The sequence below is a fragment of the Podarcis gaigeae genome (assembly GCF_964106915.1).
Source record: "Podarcis gaigeae genome assembly, chromosome: 10".
NCBI lineage: Eukaryota > Metazoa > Chordata > Lepidosauria > Squamata > Lacertidae > Podarcis > Podarcis gaigeae.
Window position 1 is genome coordinate 34,261,161 of NC_139686.1, and position 24,423 is coordinate 34,285,583.

A 24,423-nucleotide genomic window follows, 5' to 3' on the forward strand; every position below is an offset into this window, starting at 1 on the left:
ATTTTAGTTGATTGAAAGGTTTTCAAATGGTGCCAAGAAGATGGTACAATCACCCATGAGGGCCTGGCGAAGTCTATCAGTATAGGCACCCGAGTCTCTATCAGCCTTCATGACTGCTGCTGCTTTTGCACCTTTTGGAGGATGAGTGTTGCTTTTAGACATATTGGTATATGAGGCCTCACCTGAGTCCACAGATAATGAGTCTTCAATTTGCTCTTGTATGTCAAGATGTGCGGACTTGCTTTTATAAGCCATAAAATCATCAAATCATTGCCAGTAAGGTTTTTGCTATTTCAAAACCTATGGTTGTCCCTCAGTATGATTTTAGCCCTGTTGTGATTATGCTGTGTTATGTTGCCATTTAGCTTTGCAGCTAGCCATGCCTCCTATGATTATTATTATTTTTTAAATTGTGAACAAATGCATTGAAGATCAGAACAACCCTAACTGCTTTACAGTGTAATTCTATACATGTATATTTAAAAGTAAGATTTTAAAAACTTATTTCTAGGTAAGTGTGCATCAAACTTCTATTTTAAATAAGGCCAAGCTAGAAATTCTCCATCCCCTGCCACACCAACTTTCAGAGAGAGGAAATTCAAAGAATAGTTGGATAGAAGTGAGATTTTTAAAAAATATCAAATGGCCGCTTTTTGTTGTTGTAATCATACTGATACGAGAGAAAGATAACCTTTACCAATTTCATACATAATTCCCCCAATAATAATGCCACTGCTTTTATTAAATGAGTGTTTTGCATTCCTTTGGCATAGTATTTAAAATATACTCTAAGATTAACTTTTTTAAAACAAAAAAAAAATTCCTTCCAGTAGCACCTTAAAGACCAACTAAGTCAGTTCTTGTGTGTGCATGCACACAAAAGCTCATACCAAGAACTGACTTAGTTGGTCTTTAAGGTGCTACTGGAAGGAATTTTTTTTGTTTTGACTATGGCAGACCAACACGGCTACTTATCTGTAACATTAACTTTTTTAGAAGAAGAAAGATAGGATCTAATTATAAAAGTGTAGATAGATGGTGAATCTGACACACATCTCTAACTATCAGGGACATATAATCTTAATGTGCTTGTTTGTATGAACAATGTACTAAATCCTTCAAACTCCAGATCTGGCAAAGTTCACCCTGCCATTCTAATCATTTGTGCAAGAGTGCTTGTTTCTATGGCAACACATAATGTAGTACCATTTCACTGTCAAAATAATTTGATCAAGTAGCACATTAAGAAATGCATTGAAATTTAATTTACAAATACATAGCAGATAAGCAAGTATTTTTAAAATGCAAAAATACAGTAAAATATATCTAGTGTATTTAAATGAGAAAGATAAATTGTACATTTAATCTTGTTCAGTCATATGGTATCGTATTTATTTAGTCACCTCAAGTTCCTAGGTGGTAGGATAGTAATCTTTTCATTCATTCATTCATTTATTTATTCATTCATTATCCGTTTCTATTTCTGCCAAAACACTAAAGAGGGCTTAACAGTTTAAAATAATTGTGTGTAGCAAATTCAGATTCAAACTGTTACCTAATGAAGAGACCATTTTGGAAAGGAGAACTCAAAATGGCAGTTGATCCCAGCCAAACTGAAACTCATTGGCCTGGTTCAAAAGTAATGTTATACCTTGGTTTGTTTTGCTTAACTTGTTTGGGGACAACAAAACCATGGTCTAAAGTTGGTTGTGACTCTCAATTTCTGTTAACTTGCTTGTTATATTTGAGCTCTGTATCCTGATTTATCCTAGTTTGTTGTGTCATTCCATTCTTGCCACTTTCCTGGCTACAGAGAGTCAGCTGAAACAAGTTCTGACTCTCATAAAAATGATTGTCCTAAACATGAAATTGTCTTAGGCATTTGTACATCTCGATATCACCATGGAGGAGATAGTGTCACAGTCTTCTATAAATAATTATTAATTAGGAATTGCAGGAAGATGAGTGCTCAGAGGGCAGCCTAGGAAGCAGATCTGGGCAGATGAGTACAAGAAACAAAATTGGAGGTGATGTGTTCCAGGCAACCCATCAGGACCATGTTGGCTAGACTTTGTGGAACTAAACTCAAAATGTCATGGGAACAGTATTGAACTCGAACTAAATTAAACATAAGCACACATAAACAAACAAAAAAACCCTCCCCATTGTAGTGGTTGAGCTGTCCCTGGCTTAGCATATTCTGGTCAGAGATCTTTGCTGAAATACCTGGAATTATACAACAATCAAAGGTGCCTGTGCTTGCTCTTGCCATTTTTTTTACTGTTTTCCCAGATATGCGTGGTAATCTAGTAGCATTTCACTAGGATTTGGAAATTGCCCATCGATGGAAGTCTCAGTTCTTGTTTACCAAGAGGGACTCATTAGTTAAAGTATCAGAAAAGTTGATGCAACAACATCGAGTTCTGTGGGGAGTGGTGCAGACTGACAATTTTGTTGACATCTGGTTTTGCAATATGTATAGATGAAGGTAAAGATGGTGGGAGACCGCCTGAGTATCAGAGCTTTTTGGAAAAATCCTTTTCCACATTTATCCCAGGGCAATCCTTCATAGGAAGTAGAATATGCTTGCTGCATCTGGAAATTTTGCTGTAAGCAATTTGAATGGTTTGGAAATTATACACATGATTTCCTCTTCTTTTATCTGCCTTTTGGTGAAATAAAACACTCTCCTTGGTGCTTTCAAATGTCTTCTTCCTCTGCTTGCAAGAGCCTCCTTTTTTCCACTTACCTTATTGCTGACAAACTCTCACACTCCACCCTGGTTGCCTAGATCCACAGCAGCCTTGCAGGGGGAGCAGGGAATTATAGGGACCGTGAGACTGCTGGCTATATCTAAGAAGGACATACTATATCAACTGATGCAATTGCACATTTGACCTCAAAGCTTCCCCAACTACCACCTTCTCACTTCCTGCTAAGCCCTTTCTGTGGCAATCCATCCAACTCCTTTTATATCCTTAAAACCCCAAGTTATTGCTATTACATCTCTCTCTGCTTATCAATAAAGCTGAAAAGTACTAGCATCCTTCTTGCGGCCACAGCAGGAAGTACTTTTGTTTGGAATGGTTTGGAGGAAAGAGGACCAGCAAACCTTTATGGGGAGCATCTAAGAATGCGGGAAGGAGGACAACTTAGCACTGTTTTTTTTCCTTAGGAATGTGCTGAGAGGATTTCTCGTTAGCAATGACTTGACTTCTTTTTCTGAGTTATTTTTTATTACCCCTGCAAGCTAGGAAATGGTAACCTTGCTACTAATGTTGAGCTCCTTGAAAAGTGTTGGAGAATATTTATAAATTCCAGAATGGGTGGCAAATTGGGTGCCTGTAGACATTTTTCTCAATTTATACAATGCTAATTTAGTTATGAAGTTATGTCACACAAGTGGCATCAAAATGTAGATGCAAAGTAAAAAAAATAAAGTTTCACCTCAGGCATTGTTTCAAGCTTTCTAAAGATAAGGAAGGACACTGTTGCATAGTTTACTAATAAAATTAACAATAATCTACTGATAGATTATTAACAAACACTTTGCTAACCAACAAGCACAGAACTAATTGGCTTTAAGTCGATTACAATTGTTGATCAATTCTATGTTAGTCACATTTGAAGACTGAGTAAAAACTGTTAAATGCATTTTTCAACATGCCATTTGAAATTTAAGTAGATTGAAAGTGAAAACAATTCCATACTTCACTCTGTGGAACAGGTTACAATATTTTAAAATCTGAATCATCGGAATGAATTCCAAATAATGTTTATGTCACAGTCATTTAAAGTATAACTTCCTGTAGTTCCATTTGAAGATTCATTCACATGGGCACAGTATATACAAATTCAGCTGTGGTCTATTTCAGTCTAGACTTACTTATTTATTTCATAAAATATACAATACACTTAATTTTTGAAACGCTACTCTTTCATCTTCAGAAATCATCCTCAACAAACCTGTTACCAACTGAAGAGGATGAAGAAGATGGAGGTGAAAACAGTTGTGGGCCTACAGGTTTGTGGGAAGCACTGACACCTTGTAATGGATGCAGGAATCTTGGCTTTCCTAGTCTTACTCAGGTATTTTATTCAATTCTTTACTTCACAATAAAATATTGGTTGAGTAATATTTTTTCTATTGCACTTTTTAGTGTTTATTTTTATACCTGAATTAAGAAAAAACAAAGGAGTACATTAAAGCACATTATGTCTTAAACATCAGAAGACTTGAACGTTCAGGGGGAAAAACATTCAGAACAAATTGATTCTGAAAGTTAACAAATTACAGCTTTTAAAAATACTTAAATACCTTCTTTGTTCCTAAAACAATACTTTAAAGGCAAAAGGAAATCCAGTCAGTGGAATCAGCGTCTTCTCATCCTTGCCAACTGTTTATTGGTTTACAGAATGACACTAATCCTAATCTGCAGAGGCAGACTTGGATCTACAGATGCAAGGCCTCTTTGTTCATTAGATGATTGAATAAGTGGCAAAGGGGTGTATATCTCTGACCTCATACTGTGCACCTTAGAGCTCACAAGCTGGGGGGGGGGGGCGAAGTAGGAAACTATGGATGATATGAACTTTACACACAAAGGGGAGACAAAACAACTCATCTCCAGAACAGTTATAGGAATGTGAGCCCGTTGATAACACTCTTCTGCCTAGAACCTTACAGGTTCCTCATCTCAGGACTCTAGACACTGAACACCAAACTGCACCCCAACCACTGGAGAAGCATGGAGAAAGCACTCCACACAGGTAAGTAACAGAAGCGGTAACATGCTGTAATGTACAACTGCTTCAACTGTTTTCTTTCTCCCACCCACCACCTTTGCTACACATGAATATGGGATCTTGTCTGAACTGCCATTCTCTCTCTGCTTCTCCCCCCACAACAGCAGCGAACGGTGTTTCCCACAAACAGGGAAACACTCAGTTAAATTCTGCTTTGGCAGTGGTCTGGCTCTCCAATCATAGCAATTGCTGGCCAAACACAAGCACTTTTACTTTGCAGAGTCACATGGCATGGAGGGAAACAAACAGCCACTAGTGTTTCCCAGTGCTATGGCAATGGCACCCACCTAAGAGGTGCCAGAACTGAGTTCCTGTGAGTTCCAGTTGAAAAAAGCCCTGGTGTTTCCCTGTAACCTCAAAGGGAGATGTATGCACACAGTCACAGCAGTCTCCGTCAGTGGGTGAGAGGCTGAGAAATTAGCACTGTCAGAGTACTGAGGTAGCACCATGTCGAAACACTGGCATTACTACCTGGCCAGGGTCACAGCAAGGTTGGGGCTGTGTGGTTGCACCAGCAGAACCACCGCACCATCCCAGCCTTGTCCAGGTAAGCATCAGTGATGCCAGTGTCAGTAAGATGGCTCTTCTGAAGCCCCACCACCCACATGCATTGTTATTGCCACTTCCTTGCTTCTCTCACTGCCTCACAAATATGGTATATTCAGTTTCAGGGACTTGGTGCTATAACCACTGACTTTTGCTTGTTACTTTCTTTTTGTGTCTCTCCTTGCTCTCTACAGGTCACTTACTGGTACAGAATCCATCCCATACCCTGCTTCATTCTGGCCAGGAGGGAAGAGCATCCCATGACCAGCAGCTGTGACAAGGATGTTTATGGCTATTCACCTGTGGGATTGTTAACATGCTAGGCTCCTGTACCATCACAGGAGGTGAACCATGGTGCTGGTGCCAAAAAGGACTCTGTACACACTACTTTGATGTATTTTGAGCTACTTTCCAAAGAGAAGGAGTCTTGCTGCAGTAACTGGTTGTCAACCCATGTACTTTTCCCTTTCTAGAGCACCATCCCAGATGCTGTTCAGTAAATGCTATGTGGCTATAAAGGACACGTGTGTAGTTTCTATGCTGTTAGGGAGTAGTAGGTAAGGATTCCATGCACACACACAACTAGGATCTGGCCTCAGAATGAGACTGTGGGGGTGTGACATTTATTTGTTTTTATTTTATTGCCAAGCATTCCAAAGGTAAATGAAGCCATATTCTTCCTGGAGGGATCTGAACTCCTATCTCCTGCTTCACAACTAGAGATGGTCAAATCTAATTCCTGGATCCAGCACAGATTCAATTCCTGGAATAGCCAGGCTACCTTCCTGGTGAGGTAATGGCCCTCTGAATATGGGTCATTAAAGTAACAAAGGAAGTGGTTCTGTGCCAAAAAACAATTGGGTGGGCCTTCTTCCCTCAACTCCCTGATAGTTACAAAGACAAAGTCGAGAGTTCTGTGTGTAAGCAAGAAACTGGAAGCAAGGCAGCAGGTTCAGAAGGCAGTCAGAGCCATGCCTGATTTCTGCAGGAATTGAAAGCTGTGGCTATGGAAGAAGCAAGACCCTCTTGGGGTATTAATGCTGTGAACCCTTCCATCATAAGCTCAGGTTGTGTATATGTGTAAATAAACCAACTATCATAAAGATACCACTGTCTCTCTTGTCCAACATCATGAAGGAAACTAAATGCTGGGTAAGCTCCTGGAACCCCTGGAATCTCACACTGCTCAGAGATTGGGGTGGTGTGTGACACTGGTGTCAGTAGTAGGATTCATGTTTCCTCAGGGAAGACCTGTGAGCAAGGTGTGCCCAAGTCATGATGGAGGGAGGAATAGCAACACTCCTTGAACAGCTTGAGAGAATGGAGCAACAGTGGAGCAAGCAGCTTGACCAAATGAAGAAGTGACAAAGTCAGCAGCAGAGCCAGTGGCTTCATAAAATAGACCAGCTGCAAGCAGAGTGGGTGAGACGCCTCATTGGAGGTGAGAGCCCTGGCTGATGAGTTCTCCACTACCTGGGAGCCTGCTGTAGAAGAATGGGTGCAGGAGGAAAGGCCAGTGAAGGAGGAAAGTGCTCCAGAGGAGAGTGAACTGCAAGATGGAGGTGAAGAGATGCTGCTTATGGATCTCTTCATTCCATGTGTGCCAGCGGTGATGCAAGAGGTGTGCATGCATGAGCAAGAAGAAACAGTGCCTGAAGAGATGCCAGAAGAAGTGCAACAGGAGGAATTGGGAGGTGTGTGTGAACAATGCAGAAGAATCAGCAAGCGCCTGAGGGATGGCAGTAGAGAAAAATGTGTGGGAAAGTTGGAGACGTGTGTGCATGCACCAGAGTAGCAGCTGGTGCCTACTGAATTGGACGAGATAAAACCATCCAATGACATTGTCCCTTGGGTGCCCCAAGATAGCCTTGCAGGGTGGGGAACCAGTCCTTATAATGGGTGCAGCCCTTACATAGGCCCCAGCAGTGAGGGTCACCCAGGTTCCAATGAGTTTTGGGGGCAAGAGCCACTTGAAGGGTTGCCTGCCTTTGGGTCCATGAAGTGTTTGAGAGATGTTGGGAGTAAGCAGTGAGGGGAATTCCTGACCGCCAACTTGACTGAACTGAGCCAGCTGATCCTGAAGGTGGTGCTTCCAGATAAGGACTTGTGGCAGAACTTTGATTTGCAGTTTGGCACAGGGGATGAAGTAGACTTACCCAGAGGCAGCAAGAGGAAAATAGATGGAGGGAACCCCCAGTGTGTCCGTGGGAAATCTGATCATGCAGTCGTGTCTTGAGGCCCAGTATGCAACCACAGAGACTGCTTTGGGACTGGAGTTTGAGTTTGGAGCCTCTGATCTACAACCAAAGGGAAGACCAAAGACAAATGGAAGAGTTCCACCTGTGATTTGAACCCCAAAGCAGCTGTCAATCTACTTGAAAGGAGAACTTTCTGAAACTCCAAGGCAAAGAACCATGCAAGCAACTGCAAGGGGTTGTGCTTTTTGGGACTGTTTGCTTATTTGCTGCAGGGATCCTTCCTGTAAGGTTTGGCATTATGTCTGTCTGTGTGATTTGAAATGCTGTCGATTTGTGCCTTTTACATGCTTGTGTTTGATAGGAACTTTTATATCATTTTAGGAATCATTCTGATAACTTTGTGAAAACTGCTTTGTGCTGTAGTGGGACAAGAGAAAGCATGAGCAAGTCCTTTGGGTAATGTAGCTGTGGTACTGAGGCTTGCATCCTAGCTTAAACATGCTAGAAATTCATCATCTTTTAGCATGCCAAGGGTGGGGGACTGGGTAAGCTGCAGAACTGTGACTTGAAGCACCTCAGCTCTGCTTCCCTTTTATCACCTGAATCTTGATTGCAGCATCTGGGCTTAATGAGGCATGTGATCCTCATGTGTCCTGAGCCTACTCCAGCTGAGGAATCACACACCTCCTCCCAGAGCTAACAAACCCCACCTGGCCAGCTAGAGTGCAGGGCTGTGGGCCCTTGCTTGCTTCAGCCTCCTAGAGCATACCTCCCACAGCTCCCCACACCTCAGAGCCCACCATGTTTGTGGAGATGGGGGGCCCTCTGGTGATGGGTCCTGCTCTTTTGGTTCCTCTGCACTGACCCCCATCCCTTCGCCGTCCTCTGTCGCCCTGTGAGTACTTTATATGTCCCCATCCTTTCTTTCTCCATCCCCACCTTGCCCTGCTGTGTACTAGTTGTGGCTACATCCTTATCCCCATTGTCCTACCAGGTCATGACAGGTAAGCACCTGGAACCCCAGGAATCCTGCAATGCTGGGAGATGGGGTGCCAGGCAACAATATGTTTTTACCTTCTCTCCTGGGCTGAGAACACCTAGGATAGAGTGGCTGGTTCTACCAGTTTGGTGGCAGTGTATCCCTGGTCTAGGAGCAAGGTAAGTATTGCACTGCTCTCTTAAGCATCTTGCCTTCATGCTATATTATGTTGTATAAGGACCACCTCTTCTCAAACGAACCAACCCAGACCCTGCAACCATCATCTGAGTGCTTCCTCCATGAGAAGCCCAGAGTGCGGGTCTATTAGAATGTGCTTTTTCTGTGGTGTATCCCCATTTGTGGAATGCTCTCCCCAGGGAAGCTCACTGGGCACCTTTATTACATATATTTAGGCACCAGGCAAAAATGTTTCTCTGTAACCAGGCCTTTGGCTGATTAACATTCTATGGCGTTTTTAATGTGCTTGTGGGAGGGGGGTGTTAATGATTTATTTTTTCTTTTATTATATATTTTGTCTTTTCATTTTGCATTTTGCATTTTTATGTTGTGAACTGCTCTGTGATCTTCGGATGAAGGGCAGTATACAAATTCAGTTAATTATAATAATAATACAGTGGTAAAGGTAAAGGGACCCCTGACAGTTAGGTCCAGTCGCAAACAACTCTGGGGTTGCGGCGCTCACCTCGCTTTACTGGCTGAGAGAGCTGACATTTGTCTGCAGACAGTTTTTCCAGGTCATGTGGCCAGCATGATTAAGCCACTTCTGGTGAAACCAGAGCGGCACACAGAAACACTGTTTACCTTCCCACCAGAACGGTACCTATTTATCTACTTGCACTTTGACGTGCTTTTGAACTGCTAGGTTGGCAAGAGCTGGGACCGAGCAACAGGAGCTTTTATTTATTTTATTTTTTAAATATATTTTTATTAAGATTTTTAAACATAAATGCAAATATAATGATAACATATATCATAACATAGTTTCTTAAGTTCTTTGGACTCCCTCACGTCTCCCGCTCCCACTTGCATCATTGTCAAATCTTGCCCGCAATTTATCATCTTGTTTACATTATTGTGTCCCATTCATTTAGAATATAATCTAATAATTCTCCCAAAGGTTTATGATTTTTCCTCAATCACCTTTATCATCCTAATTGCATCTAATTTAGTGGTGGCCAATTATTTATGATCTAGCCTCCATCTTAACATTCAACCAAATTACAATGCTTTTTAAAATAAACCTTAAATTTCTTCCAATCTTCTTCAACCTTCTCTTCTCCCAGGTCTCAGATTCTGCTGGTCATCTCGGCTAGTTCCATATAGTCTATCAGTTGCATCTGCCAGTCTTCCAGTGTGGGTAGATCTTGAGTTTTCCAGTGCTTAGCGATGAGTATCCTTGCTGCCGTTGTTGCATACATAAAAAATGTTCGGTCCTTCTTTAACACCTTCTGGCCGACAATACCCAAAAGGAAGGCCTCTGGTTTCTTAGTGAAGGTATACTTAAATACCTTTTTCAGCTCATTATATATCATTTCCCAGAAGGCCTTCACTCTAGGGCAGGTCCACCAGAGGTGAAAGAATGTTCCCTCATTTTCTTTACATTTCCAACATTTATTATCAGACAAATGGTATATTTTGGCAAGTTTAACTGGGGTCATGTACCATCTATATATCATTTTCATTACATTTTCCTTCAAAGCATTACATGCAGTGAAGTTCAGCCCGTTGGTCCACAACCTTTCCCAGTCCTCAAACATGATGTTATGCCCAATGTCCTGTGCCCACTTTTATCATAGCCGATTTAACCAATTCATCTTGTGTATTCCATTTTAACAGCAAGTTATACATTCTTGAAAGTACCTTAGTCAGGTTCTAACAGTTCTGTTTCCAATTTCGATTTCTCCACCTGGAACCCTACCTTTTTATCATTTTTAAAAACTTCATTAATCTGAGCTTAATGTAACCAGTCTCGCACTTTATCCTTCATTTTCTCCAAACTCTGCAATTTCCAATTGTCTCCATCTTTTTCTAATATTTCCCAATATTTTGGCCATTTGGCCTCCATATTGGGTCTTTTTCGGGCCTTAGCTTCCAGCGGTGAAAGCCACCTTGGAGTTTTATTTTCCAATAAGTCTTTATATTTTGTCCAGACATTAAACACTGCTTTCCTGACAATATGGTTCTTAAAGGCCTTATTGATCTTAACTTTGTCATACCATAAGTATGCATGCCAACCAAAAGCATTGTTGAAACCTTCCAAATCCAGAACGTCAGTGTCCTCAAGAAGTAGCCAGTCTTTTAGCCAGCAGAAAGCTGCGGCCTCATAGTATAACTTTAGGTCTGGCAGGGCAAAGCCCCCTCTTTCTTTCGCATCAGTTAATATCTTAAACTTAATTCTGGGCTTTTTGCCCTGCCAGACGAGCAACAGGAGCTTTTAGCAGGTGACTAAAACGCTTCTTAAGGAGCACTTGACAATCCTTCCCCCAATCAATATTAATTAAAAAGGCACTTTTGGTTCATCGCCTTAGTGGATTTGTTGTTGATTGGTGGAGAAATAATAAATAAAACAAGCTAAGTATACAGTCTCTCTTATGACAACTTAGCCTACAGTAAGGGAAAGTTTGGCTGGACTGTGAAATGCTAAAATAAAAGGCTAGGCAACAATGAGAAAGGGGATGGGGGAATCAAAATTATTCCTTGGTTGGATGCTTAGGTGATGGAGATGGTAAAATGTATTTTTCGCTATGGATTGAAAGAAGATTTGAATTAAACTTAAGTTGTGCCTTACTGGGAAGTTTCCAGGCAGCAGATCTTCCAAAGCAAGAGGGTGGAATTCACTCATCCTATACTGAAGCCAAGCCTTCACTTCCTTCCCCTAGGCAATTTCCTAGAGAGAATGGCAAGAGTATCTGTTTGTCTAGTAGTCTAGTGCAAGAGAGCTGCTTGCATTAGAGCTAGATAATTCTGCCACACTTGTGTGGACTTGCTTTGGTGATGCTTGTGGTGGAGCAGCTATATTAGACAAAAACATAGGAGGAAGAGCTGTAGCTCAGTGGCAGAGCACTTGCCTTGCATGCAGAAGATTACAGGTTCAATCACCCTCATCTCCAGGTATGACTGGAGAGACTCATTTTTGTTACAAGACTTTAAAGAAAGAATCTACTAGTGAAAAGACACCATTTTATGTTGATTTTTTATTCTAGAGTTTCGTTCGACATCTCAGTTCACTGTAAATCTTCCTCTTATAATTTGTAACAAAGACACTTACAAAAATGTGCCTAGTGATTAAGTTAATGATCACATCAGGCATAAATGTCATAGCTTTATACCTTCTATACAAAACAGCACAGTTATTATTAAAATTATTATGCAATAACCTTTTGATTTCTGAAAAGTAAAGCCATAAGCAGTTGTCACAGTTGAGCCATGGGCAGTTGCCAAAGAGCATGCCAGAACCACCAAACAAACCAAGAACTGGAGGCAATGAAAAGAACACTAGCAACAATTGCCCTGGCAAAATCCCAGCCAGCAGAGGAAGATTTTATAACCCTTCCTGGTGAGTAAAGCCAATGACCAGCTTGGATGTGGGGAGCCAATTCAGTATTCAGGAATATTTTATTGAATAGGAAAATAGTTTAGTGCATAGAACGATAGATTCTCAGTTCTATCTACAACAGTTCCTCACAGATATTTCATGCTTAAATTAATGCTAAAATCAAGTAAAATTAAATGCTGGGTTTATCCTACATCAGACTACAGCATTCAGTTCATTTCCTAATGTTAAGCACTGAGAGTTGTAGGAACAGTCCTGATCTAACAACTGAAGAGGACAGCAAAATATTTGGGTTGCAGGATTGGAACAAATGAAGCTGTGTTCATTCTAATTGTCTTAAGCTGCTGGAACAGCAGCTCCATACCTCTTTAAGGTAATTTTTTTGTGAACTGAACAAAATGCCTGTCTTCAAAAGAAGCAAATCTTCTGCACCTCCAGAATATATTTGGATTAGCATACGTATTTGAAAAGTATAGCATTGTATATGTTGCAAATTGTCCATTATGATGACAGTTCCATTTACATGGAATATAAGGAAACTAGGTCATTGACTGATATGTCTGCCATATGTCTGTCAAACTGGCAGGTGCAGATTATTTTTTACTCATAGGGAATACAGCCAAAGATAAATTTGTTGGTCATTGATTTGATTTAACAGCAGCACACATTTTTGATTGAGTTCTAACAACTGCCAAAAAGGCCAGGTTTGTGAGAATCAAGAGAACTAGATAGTGGATTCTTGGATGTTAACAAATACAAAATAGTGAATTTAATTATTTACTTTATAAGGTATCTTATTGCCTCAGAAACTGTCATTCACCTAATGATTACACATTCATTTTAATAGCAGAATCTTTAAACAAAATCTTTGAAATTGAAACAACCCTGCTTTATATCTTATATCTTCCAGTGAATGAACAGTTATCTGAAACACTTGTTAACTGGGAATTTTTTTGTAACTAAGGAAATAGAATGTTGGGCTCTGGGAGTTCTGTTGCTTTTTCACATTACTATAATTAGGAATGCTTACAATATTGTACCAATTCAATTTTGTTCCTGGATTTGGGGTTTCAGCATTACCTGATCTTGTTAGAACAGCAATGATAAGTGAGATATCATCCATTCATCTGCTTCTTTATTTCTGGGCTTTGTTCAGACAGTTGAGTATGCATTGGTTGGCATAGTTTGCCTCACCACTTACTGATGTTTTATTGCTAAATAACAGCATAAAAAGGAATCGTAATGGGATTGTGTGATTGCATCATGATTCCTTTTTGCTTTGTAGTTTAATCAATGCATCTATGGGCTCCTGCACATCAGCATGGCGAAGGGCACATACACATGAACTGAAAACTGCACCCAACCGCAGTTGTGCAATTAATTAAAAAAAAATCCAAGTTAAACTAGAAGGCAACCAGGATGGAATGGAGGGCAGATTCGTACCAGAGAAAAATGGTTGCATATACAATGTACATTTAAAGCACATTGCTTCCACCAAAGAATCCTGGGAATTGTCATTTACTCCACACAGAGCTACAGTTCCCAGAACTGTTTACAATTTAGAGTTCCCAGGATTATTTGGGGGTGGGTGAGAGTGGGCTTTAAATGTATGGTGTATATGCAGCCAACAATCCCTGGCAAGCCTTAGGGACATTGCCAGTATCTGCCAGATACACATTCTTACGCTTGCTGAATGAAACCTCAATTGCTTAGTATTAAAGAGTTGGGTCTCACTAACTTGCTTGCTGTGGTACCAAATTGTCACAGTACTTCCCACATAACTTGGAAAGGTGTTGTTTTGCATGCATATATAGTACAAAACACAGCGATTCCAACAGAAATCTGAAAATAGCATATTTATAAACCCATTGAAATGGAAGATGTGAACATCCCCAAATGGATAAAAGTATTTCCATATGATTCAGAAAGCTGAAATTGCACTTGTAACCAAGAGAAGCTGATTATTAGGCATTTCTGAAAGAATGCATTTGCATATGTCCCTACACAGACAGTTAATGCTAGCTAAGAAATAGAAATTTGGTACATGCACGCACAAAACGAAACAAAACAACTTGATTACGTGAAAAGTCTGAAAAGGAGTCCCTCCCAATTGAACTCAAAGCCCAGCATATAACTTATCATAGAAAATAATGCTCCAGCACAGAACAAAAGAACACACATGAGACAAAATGTTGGGTTGTGGGATTGCTGGCAACAAACAGGAATGTGGAGCTGTGCCTGACTGCAGAAAATAGTGTTACACGTAGCCCCAATCTCTGAGCGGTGTGAGCTTCTAGAGGTTCTAGGCACTTACCCAGGGATTGGTTTCCTTGAAACAAGGGACAGCAGAGACTATGATGTCTTTATGATATAGGGTTTATTTACCATATATCCAACCTGAGCCTATGACGGAGCAACTGACAGTATTAACACCCCCAAGAAGATCTTGCTTCTCCCGTAGCCACAGCATCGGATTCTTGCAGAAATCAAGCATGTCTACCCCGCAGCCCACTTCTAGCCTTTAGCTCTCACAACCTCAGCTCTGGATTCTGTTCTTCTAATTACCAGCTAGTTGACAGAGGGGGCCCCACCCATTTGCCCTCTGGTGCAGAGCCACTTCATTTGTTACCTTACCTTAGGGTATTAGCAATAAGCTGGCCAACTATTCCAAGAATGAGATTCTCGCCAAGGTTTAATAGAAAGCCCCCCCCCACTCTCACACACTATATTCCAAAAAAGCCCATACCAAATTTAGACTCACTAAGAAGTGGATTTTTCCACTGAATATATGCATCTTCAGGATTCCATAAGCTGTCAGGGGCTCAGTTAGATCATTTTTTCTGCCACCACCATGTCTACTGTTATTTACTTATTTGCAATTGTCCTCAACATTCCATGATTCCTGGAGAGTAAGGATCATATTCAATTCCTACCAAGCTTTCTTCTCTTTTTGGGTGTTTGTGTGTGTCTTTTAAATTTAGAATTCTACAGAACAGATAGAAAATGCAACTTTATATGTGGTTTGCTTTGGAAACTTACAGTTGTACAAGAGTTCTGAGCTTTGGAACTCAGATGAGCAGATTCCTGCTTACCTGTTTCCACACCTTAGCTGTCTGGCACTGTAGAGCACTTGGTACATGCAAACTAGGAACTAGTTAGCAGGAAGCTGCTCAGCTAGCTCTGGCAATGAGTGGAAGCAGTATTTCAATGGAACTGGCTGGGGAATTGGGGTGAAGGAATATGTGCTTTACATCAGGAATGTCCAACTGTTAAATAAATCACAGACTGTACCAAATGAAAGAAAATGGTTGGCTTAATTTCTTTGGAAAGTAACAATCAATATAAGGAAGCACTAAAATAAATTTCAGCTCTCTTTCACTATGCTGATTTTCCCTCAATCTTCAGCAGGGTATAATCATTGCCTGCTGATTCCTTCAGGGTAGAATACATAGTGCCCTTTTCAGTTGCTCAGTAGCTGCTTGAATGTGTGGGTGGTATACTCTTAAAGACTCCCAAACTTTCAGTTTACCTAGCAGTTAGAAATTCTACTGTAAAGTCAAGAATTCACAGTGTACACTTTGAAGTTTATATGGATATTATGGCTTGCCAATATAGTAGTCCATTTTAATCAATTTAAGGAAGAGTACCATGGCTTTCATTCTACTTCAGCATGTTTGCCAGATTTCAGACAAAGGATATGCTGGAAATAATGGAATCTGAAAACAGAGGTTACTTTTGTACTTAGCTGTCCTGCTGATTGGCTTCTGCATGAGGAGATGCTGCTGTTGGCAGAAACAGCAGATGAGCAAGTAATTCAACAAATGTAATCATCATAATAAATGCAGTAGCTAGCAATTTAACAGGGAAATAAGCTAGTAAGGGTTATCCTAAAATAAATGTAATTTTGTCTCGTATTTCTCTATGAAACAGGTAGCCCACGTTTTTTTCCTTGTAAAGTACATAAATTAGATCACGTACCACACAGAGAAAATTTCCTTCAAAATGCTTTAAAACTTTTATCATTGAGCAACATAAATGACAACCAATTTTCTCACTTATACCAACAAAAAAGATACTCCAACCAGTGATGTCGTATGACTGTTTTTCAGGATGGTTCACACAGTAAATTATTTATGTCATGCAATATGATATTCATTTTAGAATCCGATCCCCCCAAAACCCCCGCTACCTCTAGCATTCCATCTCCACTGTAGGATATTGTTGGACCAGTAAAGTGGTCTGTGTATTCTAGGTGAGTTCTAATCAGAGATGAAAAGTAAAAAAAGATATATCATTGATGCAGTAGTAGTATTGGGTTACTATGGTTGATCAGAGATAAAATTTTGCTTTCTAATTCATCTTGTGCTATGATTTTTAAATACCTTCAAAATGTTATCCAGTAATACTTTTAGTTGCACGGGGGGGGGGGGGAGGAATCCACTTAGCACACATAGCTCTTTGCTGTTCTTCAGGCTACTGGCTGTGCTTTGCTATACACCTGCTTTTGTTGTTCTGCTTGGCTATTATGTCATTTTATTACTTGGCTTTTATTTATATTGATGGTTGTAAAAAGGTTTATTGTGTGCCACCAGAGTCAATGAATTATTTAGAAAAATGGCTATTAAAGGTCAATAGTGAAACTAGTTTCCTACTAAATATATAAAAAAAAGCTACAGCACTAGGGAGTTCAGCATTGTTTTTCCACCACATCATCTTCTCCTGAGGGCCTACAAGCCATTCTGATAAGGTATGTCAAAGGTCCCATCAAATTCCAACTGTTGGCGATGTGAAAGTAGTTTGACTGTTTGGGGATACACTTAAATCACGCCTTTTCTTTTCAAGGGAGTATGTAAAAGCACTCAATTGTCAGTACTTTCATAGGAAATGAGGTGTGCCCCTTTGGTTACTTAGAATGCAGTCTTAATCCCCCAATACTGATGGCAGGGCTGTGTGTTAGGGTGGTGAATGTTGGCACTGATGAAGAGGTGTGCCTCTGGGTGAGGGGGCAGGCTCCACTGTGGTATAAGATAATACTTTATTCGGCTATAAGGCCACAAGGTAAAACAAATCAATAGATAAAATAGCATTTTACAATCTAAAATATCAACTAAAATATTTCAACGCATAATCTTCACATTACTTACAATCTCTAGATGTACCATGTTATGGCCTTGAAGATAAAGATGGTGCATAGAGTTTCCTGGATTTTTAATAGTCATGCAGCATTCCATGAACTCTTTTATATGAAGGAACTGAAATCAGGAATCTAGCAACCTGTAATTTTCTATAAGAGTCAATGTCCTGGAGCAGATAAGCTAGATGTAATTCAGGTGGTTTAGCAGCAATTTCCAGAATGATTGAACTCAGGATCCTTGATCGGGGAACAATGTATAAGGGGCAATTAAACAGGATATGATAGAGGGATTCTATTGATTTGTTGTCACATGCGCATAAAACAGAGGTTTTACCGTTAGAAAATCTATTGCTCAGCACATTTGAGGGGAACACATTGAATCTGGCTCTAACAAATGCGAATCTATGCGACGCAGCCGATAAAGTAGACAGATATAGAGGTATCTGGGACATAGATGTAATGCCCAGATTTATCGGGGAACATGTACCTCCACCTGTAGTAAGATTTTGTTGCAAATCTACCTCCTCCAATCTTTTTTTTGATGACCTTTTTAGCTGTAATTAGATCTAAATTAAGTATATCGGAAGGAGAGATTCCATAACAGTTTGGAATGGATTTTTGTTGCCCATGGGCTGGTGAATTCATCTCTCCAAAGGCACTGAATAAGATGGTAGTTTGGCAATTTATGCCAAAGGGACAGCCAATAATTAAAGGCATGTCTCCACATCAGAATCTCTAGGGAGGGGGTCTTAAGTTCTAAGCGAATGGCAGAGTTGCTTACACAGGAGGGTAGTTTCAAAAGGCGTCTTAGAAAAAGATTTTGCAATGTCACCAGAGGCAAGAGGTTTACAAAGGCGCCCCATAAAGGGACCGCATAGGCCATAGTTGCAACCACTTTGGCACTATAAACTTTTAAGGAGGATGGAACATGCATAGCCCCCTCAGTAAAGAAGAAGCGTAATAGAGCATAGATAAGGGCTTTAACCTTATTTTGTAAATATGTGATATGTGCTTTCCATCCCATATTATACTGGAAGTAAATTCCTAGATATTGAAATTTGTAAACTTGTTCAATTGGCTTCCCCTCAAGTTCCCATCTATACAGTTTACGACTCCTGGAAAAAATTAGGACTTTAGATTTGGAATGGTTAATAGTAAGTAAATTTGTTTGGCAATATAACGCAAAAATCTTAAGGGCCCTCCTCAAACCGATTCGAGAATAAGAGAGGATCACTGCATCGTCAGCGTACAATAGTAAGGGGCAGCGATAGTCTGCAAGCCTGGGTGCATGAATGGAGGTTTGGGCCTCAGCTAGGGGCGTTCTCATGTCACTAATATAGAGGTTAAAAAGATAGGGGGTTAAAAAGATAGGGGACTCCACTGTGGTAGAAATCTCAAGTATCACATTCTTCCTCAAACGGTGGCCAACAGTCAGCACTGAAATTGGGTGTTTGGTGGTAGGTGTGTACTGCCATAGCCACATTAAATCCACTAGGGCAGCAGCACCAGACTGGAACTGATGTAGCAAAAAATAAGGGGGTGGGGAAATTTCCCTATGCTGACTGGCAGGAGCTGGCAAGGCTTCAAGTGTAGCAGTGAATCTACCACTCCACATCTTCCTGGCCTTGGTTTGGATTGCTCTGCTTCACCCATGATTCACCCATATGATTCACCCATGGTTGAAACCCATTTTGCACTGAAAGGCTGCTGTGTGGAAGCCATTTAGCACTGTATCTGCATGGAGGCTGCTCCATATGGCAAACTTGTTTTTTGCAGTACAGCCCTACAGATTGTTTCCATAGGATCACAAAACATTTTTAAAATTTTGAGAAAACAGTGGTGGCAGCTGATCAATATGGTAAACCATATTATGGTATCATATTTCTGAAATACCAAAAATGAAGTTTTTGCCTTTTGCTTTATCTCTGTGTGTCTAATAATAGCAAATAATAAGTTTCAAAAAAAGTATCATGAAGTATAATCTTATTATTGACTCAAGGTTTATGATGCCCTAACATGATTATTTCTTTTTTTCTTTTTTTAAACCACTAATATGCTAATACTTTAACTGAATATTACTCTTTAATGATTTGCTAAGCTATGCACAGAGCTATTTATTATTTATGTTGCCATAGTAATAGAAATATTTTAATTACATTTTAAAGGAAGGAGACACATTTCTTTTTCTAAAAACATGCAGACTTTATAATGAATTTCAATTTAGTTTTTAGTTTTTTTAATTATGTCATTTTCTTAGAAGAAAAAATGATGCATTCCTTGCAATCATGAGAACACTGTTGTGAAAAGCACACAAGGGAGATTCTCAGCAAAATCTGGTAGGAAGGCACCACAGCCAGGAAGCCTACCCTGCGTGGTAGCAGATATATGGAACTTCTTCCTTGCAATGGCTAAGCAAAGTAAATCCCTGCCTAGCAGTCTATGACACCACAATCCCCTCATGTTTTACAGTCGCGCATCAAGCTGCCTAGATATGCCTATCCAGCCTTCACATACATTCTACTCAGAGCTGGAAACTGAACTGAAAGGTTCTGCATGATCAACTGTCACCCCTCCTTAGTCAAGGCAATGTTTGTTGGCAACGTTTCCATACCGTATAGGTTGTGAGCATCACAGGGCTCATGCAATGGCTCCACGTCTCTGCTTCCTGCTATCCATGTGAGTGGGCAATATCTTGGCTTAAAAAACAACAACCCACCTACACTATTCTGACATTACACGTTAATGCTGTTATCAGTTTAGTATTTCATTTGCTTTACTTTGTAATTATAAATAGGGATAGTTTTGCTAAAGTTGCTATCATCTAATGCAAGTTTACATGGATTTTGACCCGTGATGAGGAATGTATCTCACGAGGCATATCTGGATGTTTCCCAGCAACTTGATAAACTTCCTGTGGTTGTTGCTTTCCTGAGACTGCAGACTGGTGTGCTGTGCATGACTGGTGGTCCACGTTCAGTCAGCATAGTAGATCAGAAAACTTGCATGGCCTTGATACCTATTATTCATTCACAATTTAAATAAAGATTAAATCTTATTATTACCCCTAAATTGAAAATCCAATAATAGGGAAATTGTTTTTCCCTAAAACAAATTAAGGCACAAATCCTTTCCTTCCAGATTGGAAAGTTGGTCCAGGTGGCTGCTGATATTGCAAAGGTCGTGGGTTCGATCCCCGTATGAGCCCGCTGCATATTCCTGCATTACAGGGGTTTGGACTAGATGATCCTTGGAGTCCCTTCCAACTCTACAATTCTACGATTCTATGTGCATGAATGGTGCCTCAATTGGATGCCCTCAAAATGGTCACCACCTGTATAGCATTTGACTACTAATGTATCTATACTATATAAAGAAAAACAGAGGGTCAGAGTAGAGTTAGGTGGCCTTTGACTTTATGTAGCCATACATCACACATACTTCTGTGAAAAGATGCATAATAGCCTATTGCATATAATAACTGGGCAGAGGGGAACTCAGCAGCCTGTCAGATGCAGTTATGTACAAACAGATGCAAGAGCAGATCCCACATTTGCACCAGCATATGCAAAACACACTCTTATACTGCATCTCCCTCTCTCTTTTACACACACACATACACAGATGTAGCAGCTCCCCCCCCCCCCAATCTATCACTGCTAGAGCCTGGTGATGAAATTGCTATTTTTATTTTGGGGAGCGGGTTCCACCAGAGAAGCTTCCATCTGCCAAACAGACATGGGTGACAATACTTGCCTTTAGTTAAATGACAGATTCAAATAGGAACTTCAAACCTTATAATAATTAATTTCCACTACGTCAACAGAAAGCATGCCCTGGCAATATCCTTGAATTTCTGCCATAATTTAAATTGCCCAAATGAAAAGGTGTAGATATGATTTGGTGCTGTGGAGATAGAGGGGGGATTGCAGATGTGGAATGGCTGCTCTTCACCACCAAAAATTTAAACTGCTGTGACTTTGCCAGTCTTTATTAGACTTTTTTGGAATGAAGTCAGAATATGCCAGCATTCATTAGGGGTTTTTTTTGGAACTAGGTCCAAATATACCCCTTACTAGATAGATTCCTTGTTTCAAATATCATATTGATATGACAAATTGTCTTGATTTTACGAAGAACAGAATTCTCATGCATTAGGAAGATAAAATGCTGGAAAAGCAACCCTCAATAACTTTAAAGCTCTTAGAGCTAGTGTGGTGTAGTGGTTAAGAGCGGTAGTCTCGTAATCTGGGGAACTGGGTTCGCATCTCCGCTCCTCCACATGCAGCTGCTGGGTGACCTTGGGCTAGTCACACTTCTTTGAAGTCTCTCAGCCCCTCACCTCACATAGTGTTTGTTTTGGGGGAAGAAGGGAAAGGAGAATGTTAGCCGCTTTGAGACTCCTTCGGGTAGTGATAAAGCAGGATATCAAATCCAAACTCCTCCTCCTCTTCTTCTTATGGCTCAATAATTCAGCATCCCATTCTTCCCCAGCTCTGCTGCCCCCCCTCTTATTACATGCACAGGTTCTTTGCAGGAGAAGAAATGCTTATGCTGCTTATTCTTATTTTACTTCTAGCCATTTAATAATAGTTGTTTGTGTTTGTTGAGAAGCATAAAAGACTGATCAAAATATTCAGATGACTTGACTGAAAACTGTATTATGTTTCTCACACATATTTTTAAAATAAAAAAGCAGATGTGGAATGTATTCCCTAAATATGCACATAGAAATGATAGGATAACAAACTGAGCTGTAACATGCTGCTCATAATATACATAAGAGTTTCAGCAAAAGTGCCTCTTCTTAATTTTAATAAGAACAAAATAGTGAAAGTGTTCCCCTTGTAGTTTTGTTTTCCTTTTCAGCCACCCATTTAAACTTGGCAATGTCAATATTCACTTTGCTTAGCAGAAAACTGTTAAGAGCAAGAGAGCAGCGTGCAATCATGTCCCCAGTGCTGTTTGGTATCTATATTAAGCCATTGGGAGTGGTAATTAGGAGATTTGGAACATGGTGCTACAAGTATGCTATTGATACCCAGTTCTATTTCTCTGTTACATCTGAGTGTTGTGGATGAAGGTTATGTGGGAAGGTGGTTCAAGAACTGGGTAATTTGGTTGTTCTAGATGGGATTACAGTCCCCCAATGGAGCAGATACATATCTGTGATGCTTTTTGTTTCTCATTTGTTCCTGGAGGCTACAGTAGGTAAGAGTGTCTTTTAGCATCTTCTCCTGATATGTCAACTATGACCATTTCTGGACAAGGCTTCTCCCTTCTCCCTCCTCCTTCTCCCTCCTCCTCCTCCTCCTCCTCCTCCTTCCCCTTGCTTATGCGTGATTCTACATTCTTTATTGCATATAGTATACTTGCAAATGAGTTGGGAGTGGTGTTTAATTTCTAGGAAGAGCAGAGAATGTAAAAACTGGTAAGGGTAGCGATGGCACAAGGTCAGCAGGACTTCTGCAAGTACCTTATCCAAGCCAGAACCAAGTCTCCGCAGCAATGTATTAATCCAAGTTTTTAGCCAGTAGAGAAAACAGCAAGTCATTCACATCAACAGGCTTCATCAGACATCCATTGTTGCAATAGGACAGATTGAGCAGTAAAACAATAAAACAATAAACTAAAAGCAAAGAGAAGCGATGAGGTGATAAAGCAGCTGGTAAGACCTTAGAACGGTGAGTTTAAAACCAAGAAGTGGCTAAAAACTACTTAAAAGCTTAACTGAAAGCAGGAGAGTCTGACTAGGCTGCTCTCTCCGTTGCCATCTTGGCTCCTCAAATTCATTCATTTTATTCATTCAAGTACCTTATCCACATTCTCAGGTCTCAAAAGCTGGAACTGATCCCACAAAACCAGACTAGATGGTGCAGTTTAATTTGCTGCCTCAGTGTGCCCTCAAATAGTTGTCCACTAGCATTATTTGGAGGGTTTAATCTCCTCAGTGAATGAAGTTGCAGCAGCTATCAGAAGCCTGCTGTGACAGGTTTGCTAGGCATTTTGATAATAAAATTGCTTGCCTCTGCAGTGACTTGGATGCCATTGACAGTCAGACACCAAATGTAACACTCTCTGCAATGAGGTTTGCTCAAAACGTCGAGAGGTACAGCTGAGAGGTACAAAAATATGTATCTCTTTATTCTGAAAGCAATAAAAGGCATGTGCTATGTCATTGTCCTCCCCAAAATGTGACAAACTGAAAAAGAGATTTGAAATGACAAGCATATCAGCACATATTACTTTACAAGCTGCATGACCCTCAGACTGGGAAGACCAACTGTTTATAACCTACAACATTGCCTGGCTGTCACACTAGAATTGTATATTTTTGTTCCTAAATTCCCCACTTCCCTGCCAGATACAGATAGCCGCTAGAACTGAATGGAAAACAAATAAATGAATGTAAGATCCCTAGTGATTTCTAGGCCACCTGCCAGAACACCAGCAGCCACATAAAAAGATTTTGAAGGCTAGACTTCCAGACACATTGTACTGGGCCTGTAGATCTGTTTCCACATTGAGTCAATCCTATCAGAAGAACACTGCTCTGAAATTTGGCAAAAAGGCAAGCCAGACCTTGAAGTCATCCTTTATGCCCTTGGTAACCCTAAAACGGTGGTGAGAAAATGTACAAATGATTCCTTCCAGGCCTTCATCTTCCTAAAATCAGGTTGTCTGAACTTGCACATGTATGTGCTCTTTTTAAACTAAGTTTCATTTAGTTGTTTCAGCAACTTTAAAAATATGTTTCCAGAGGATTAAAAAGAACAATTGTCAAATGATAGAAACCTTGTACAGATTGTAGCCCAGCAGCCCCTCTTTTGTGGCATACGTAGCAATCCTGTGGATGTTTGTTCAATTAAACTTATTCCAGGGAAGTCTCTTCTGCCTTGTTCTCTGATGTCCTGGGGGTTGTAGCACTGCAGGTTCAAGGAACATTTTGCTGTATTGGCGGTTTACCTGCTTATATGAACAAAATGGGGTAACAACTATGAAGAAGTTTAGAAATTATATGACATAAAATGTTGTTGATGTTGTTTTATTTTTACCCTGTCCATCTGACTGGGCTGCCCCAACCACACTGGTGGCTTCCAACAAAAAATAAAAACACAGTAAGACACAAACAGAAAAAAGTTCCCTAAACAGGGCTGCCTTCAGATGTCTTCTAAAAGTCAGTTGTTTA

General features: G+C 40.3%; 1 protein-coding gene across 8 annotated transcripts in view; it reads left to right on the forward strand.

Annotated features, from left to right (window-relative positions):
• Positions 1–24,423, forward strand: part of ANKS1B (ankyrin repeat and sterile alpha motif domain containing 1B) — a 319,748-nt gene that overhangs the window by 61,351 nt on the left and 233,974 nt on the right. For all 8 annotated transcript variants that reach the window (XM_083698562.1, XM_083698555.1, XM_083698567.1 and 5 more), the window contains one exon: positions 3,949–4,089. In XM_083698562.1, coding sequence (XP_083554688.1) covers positions 3,949–4,089 — 141 coding nt within the window. The remainder of the gene's footprint in view (positions 1–3,948; positions 4,090–24,423) is intronic.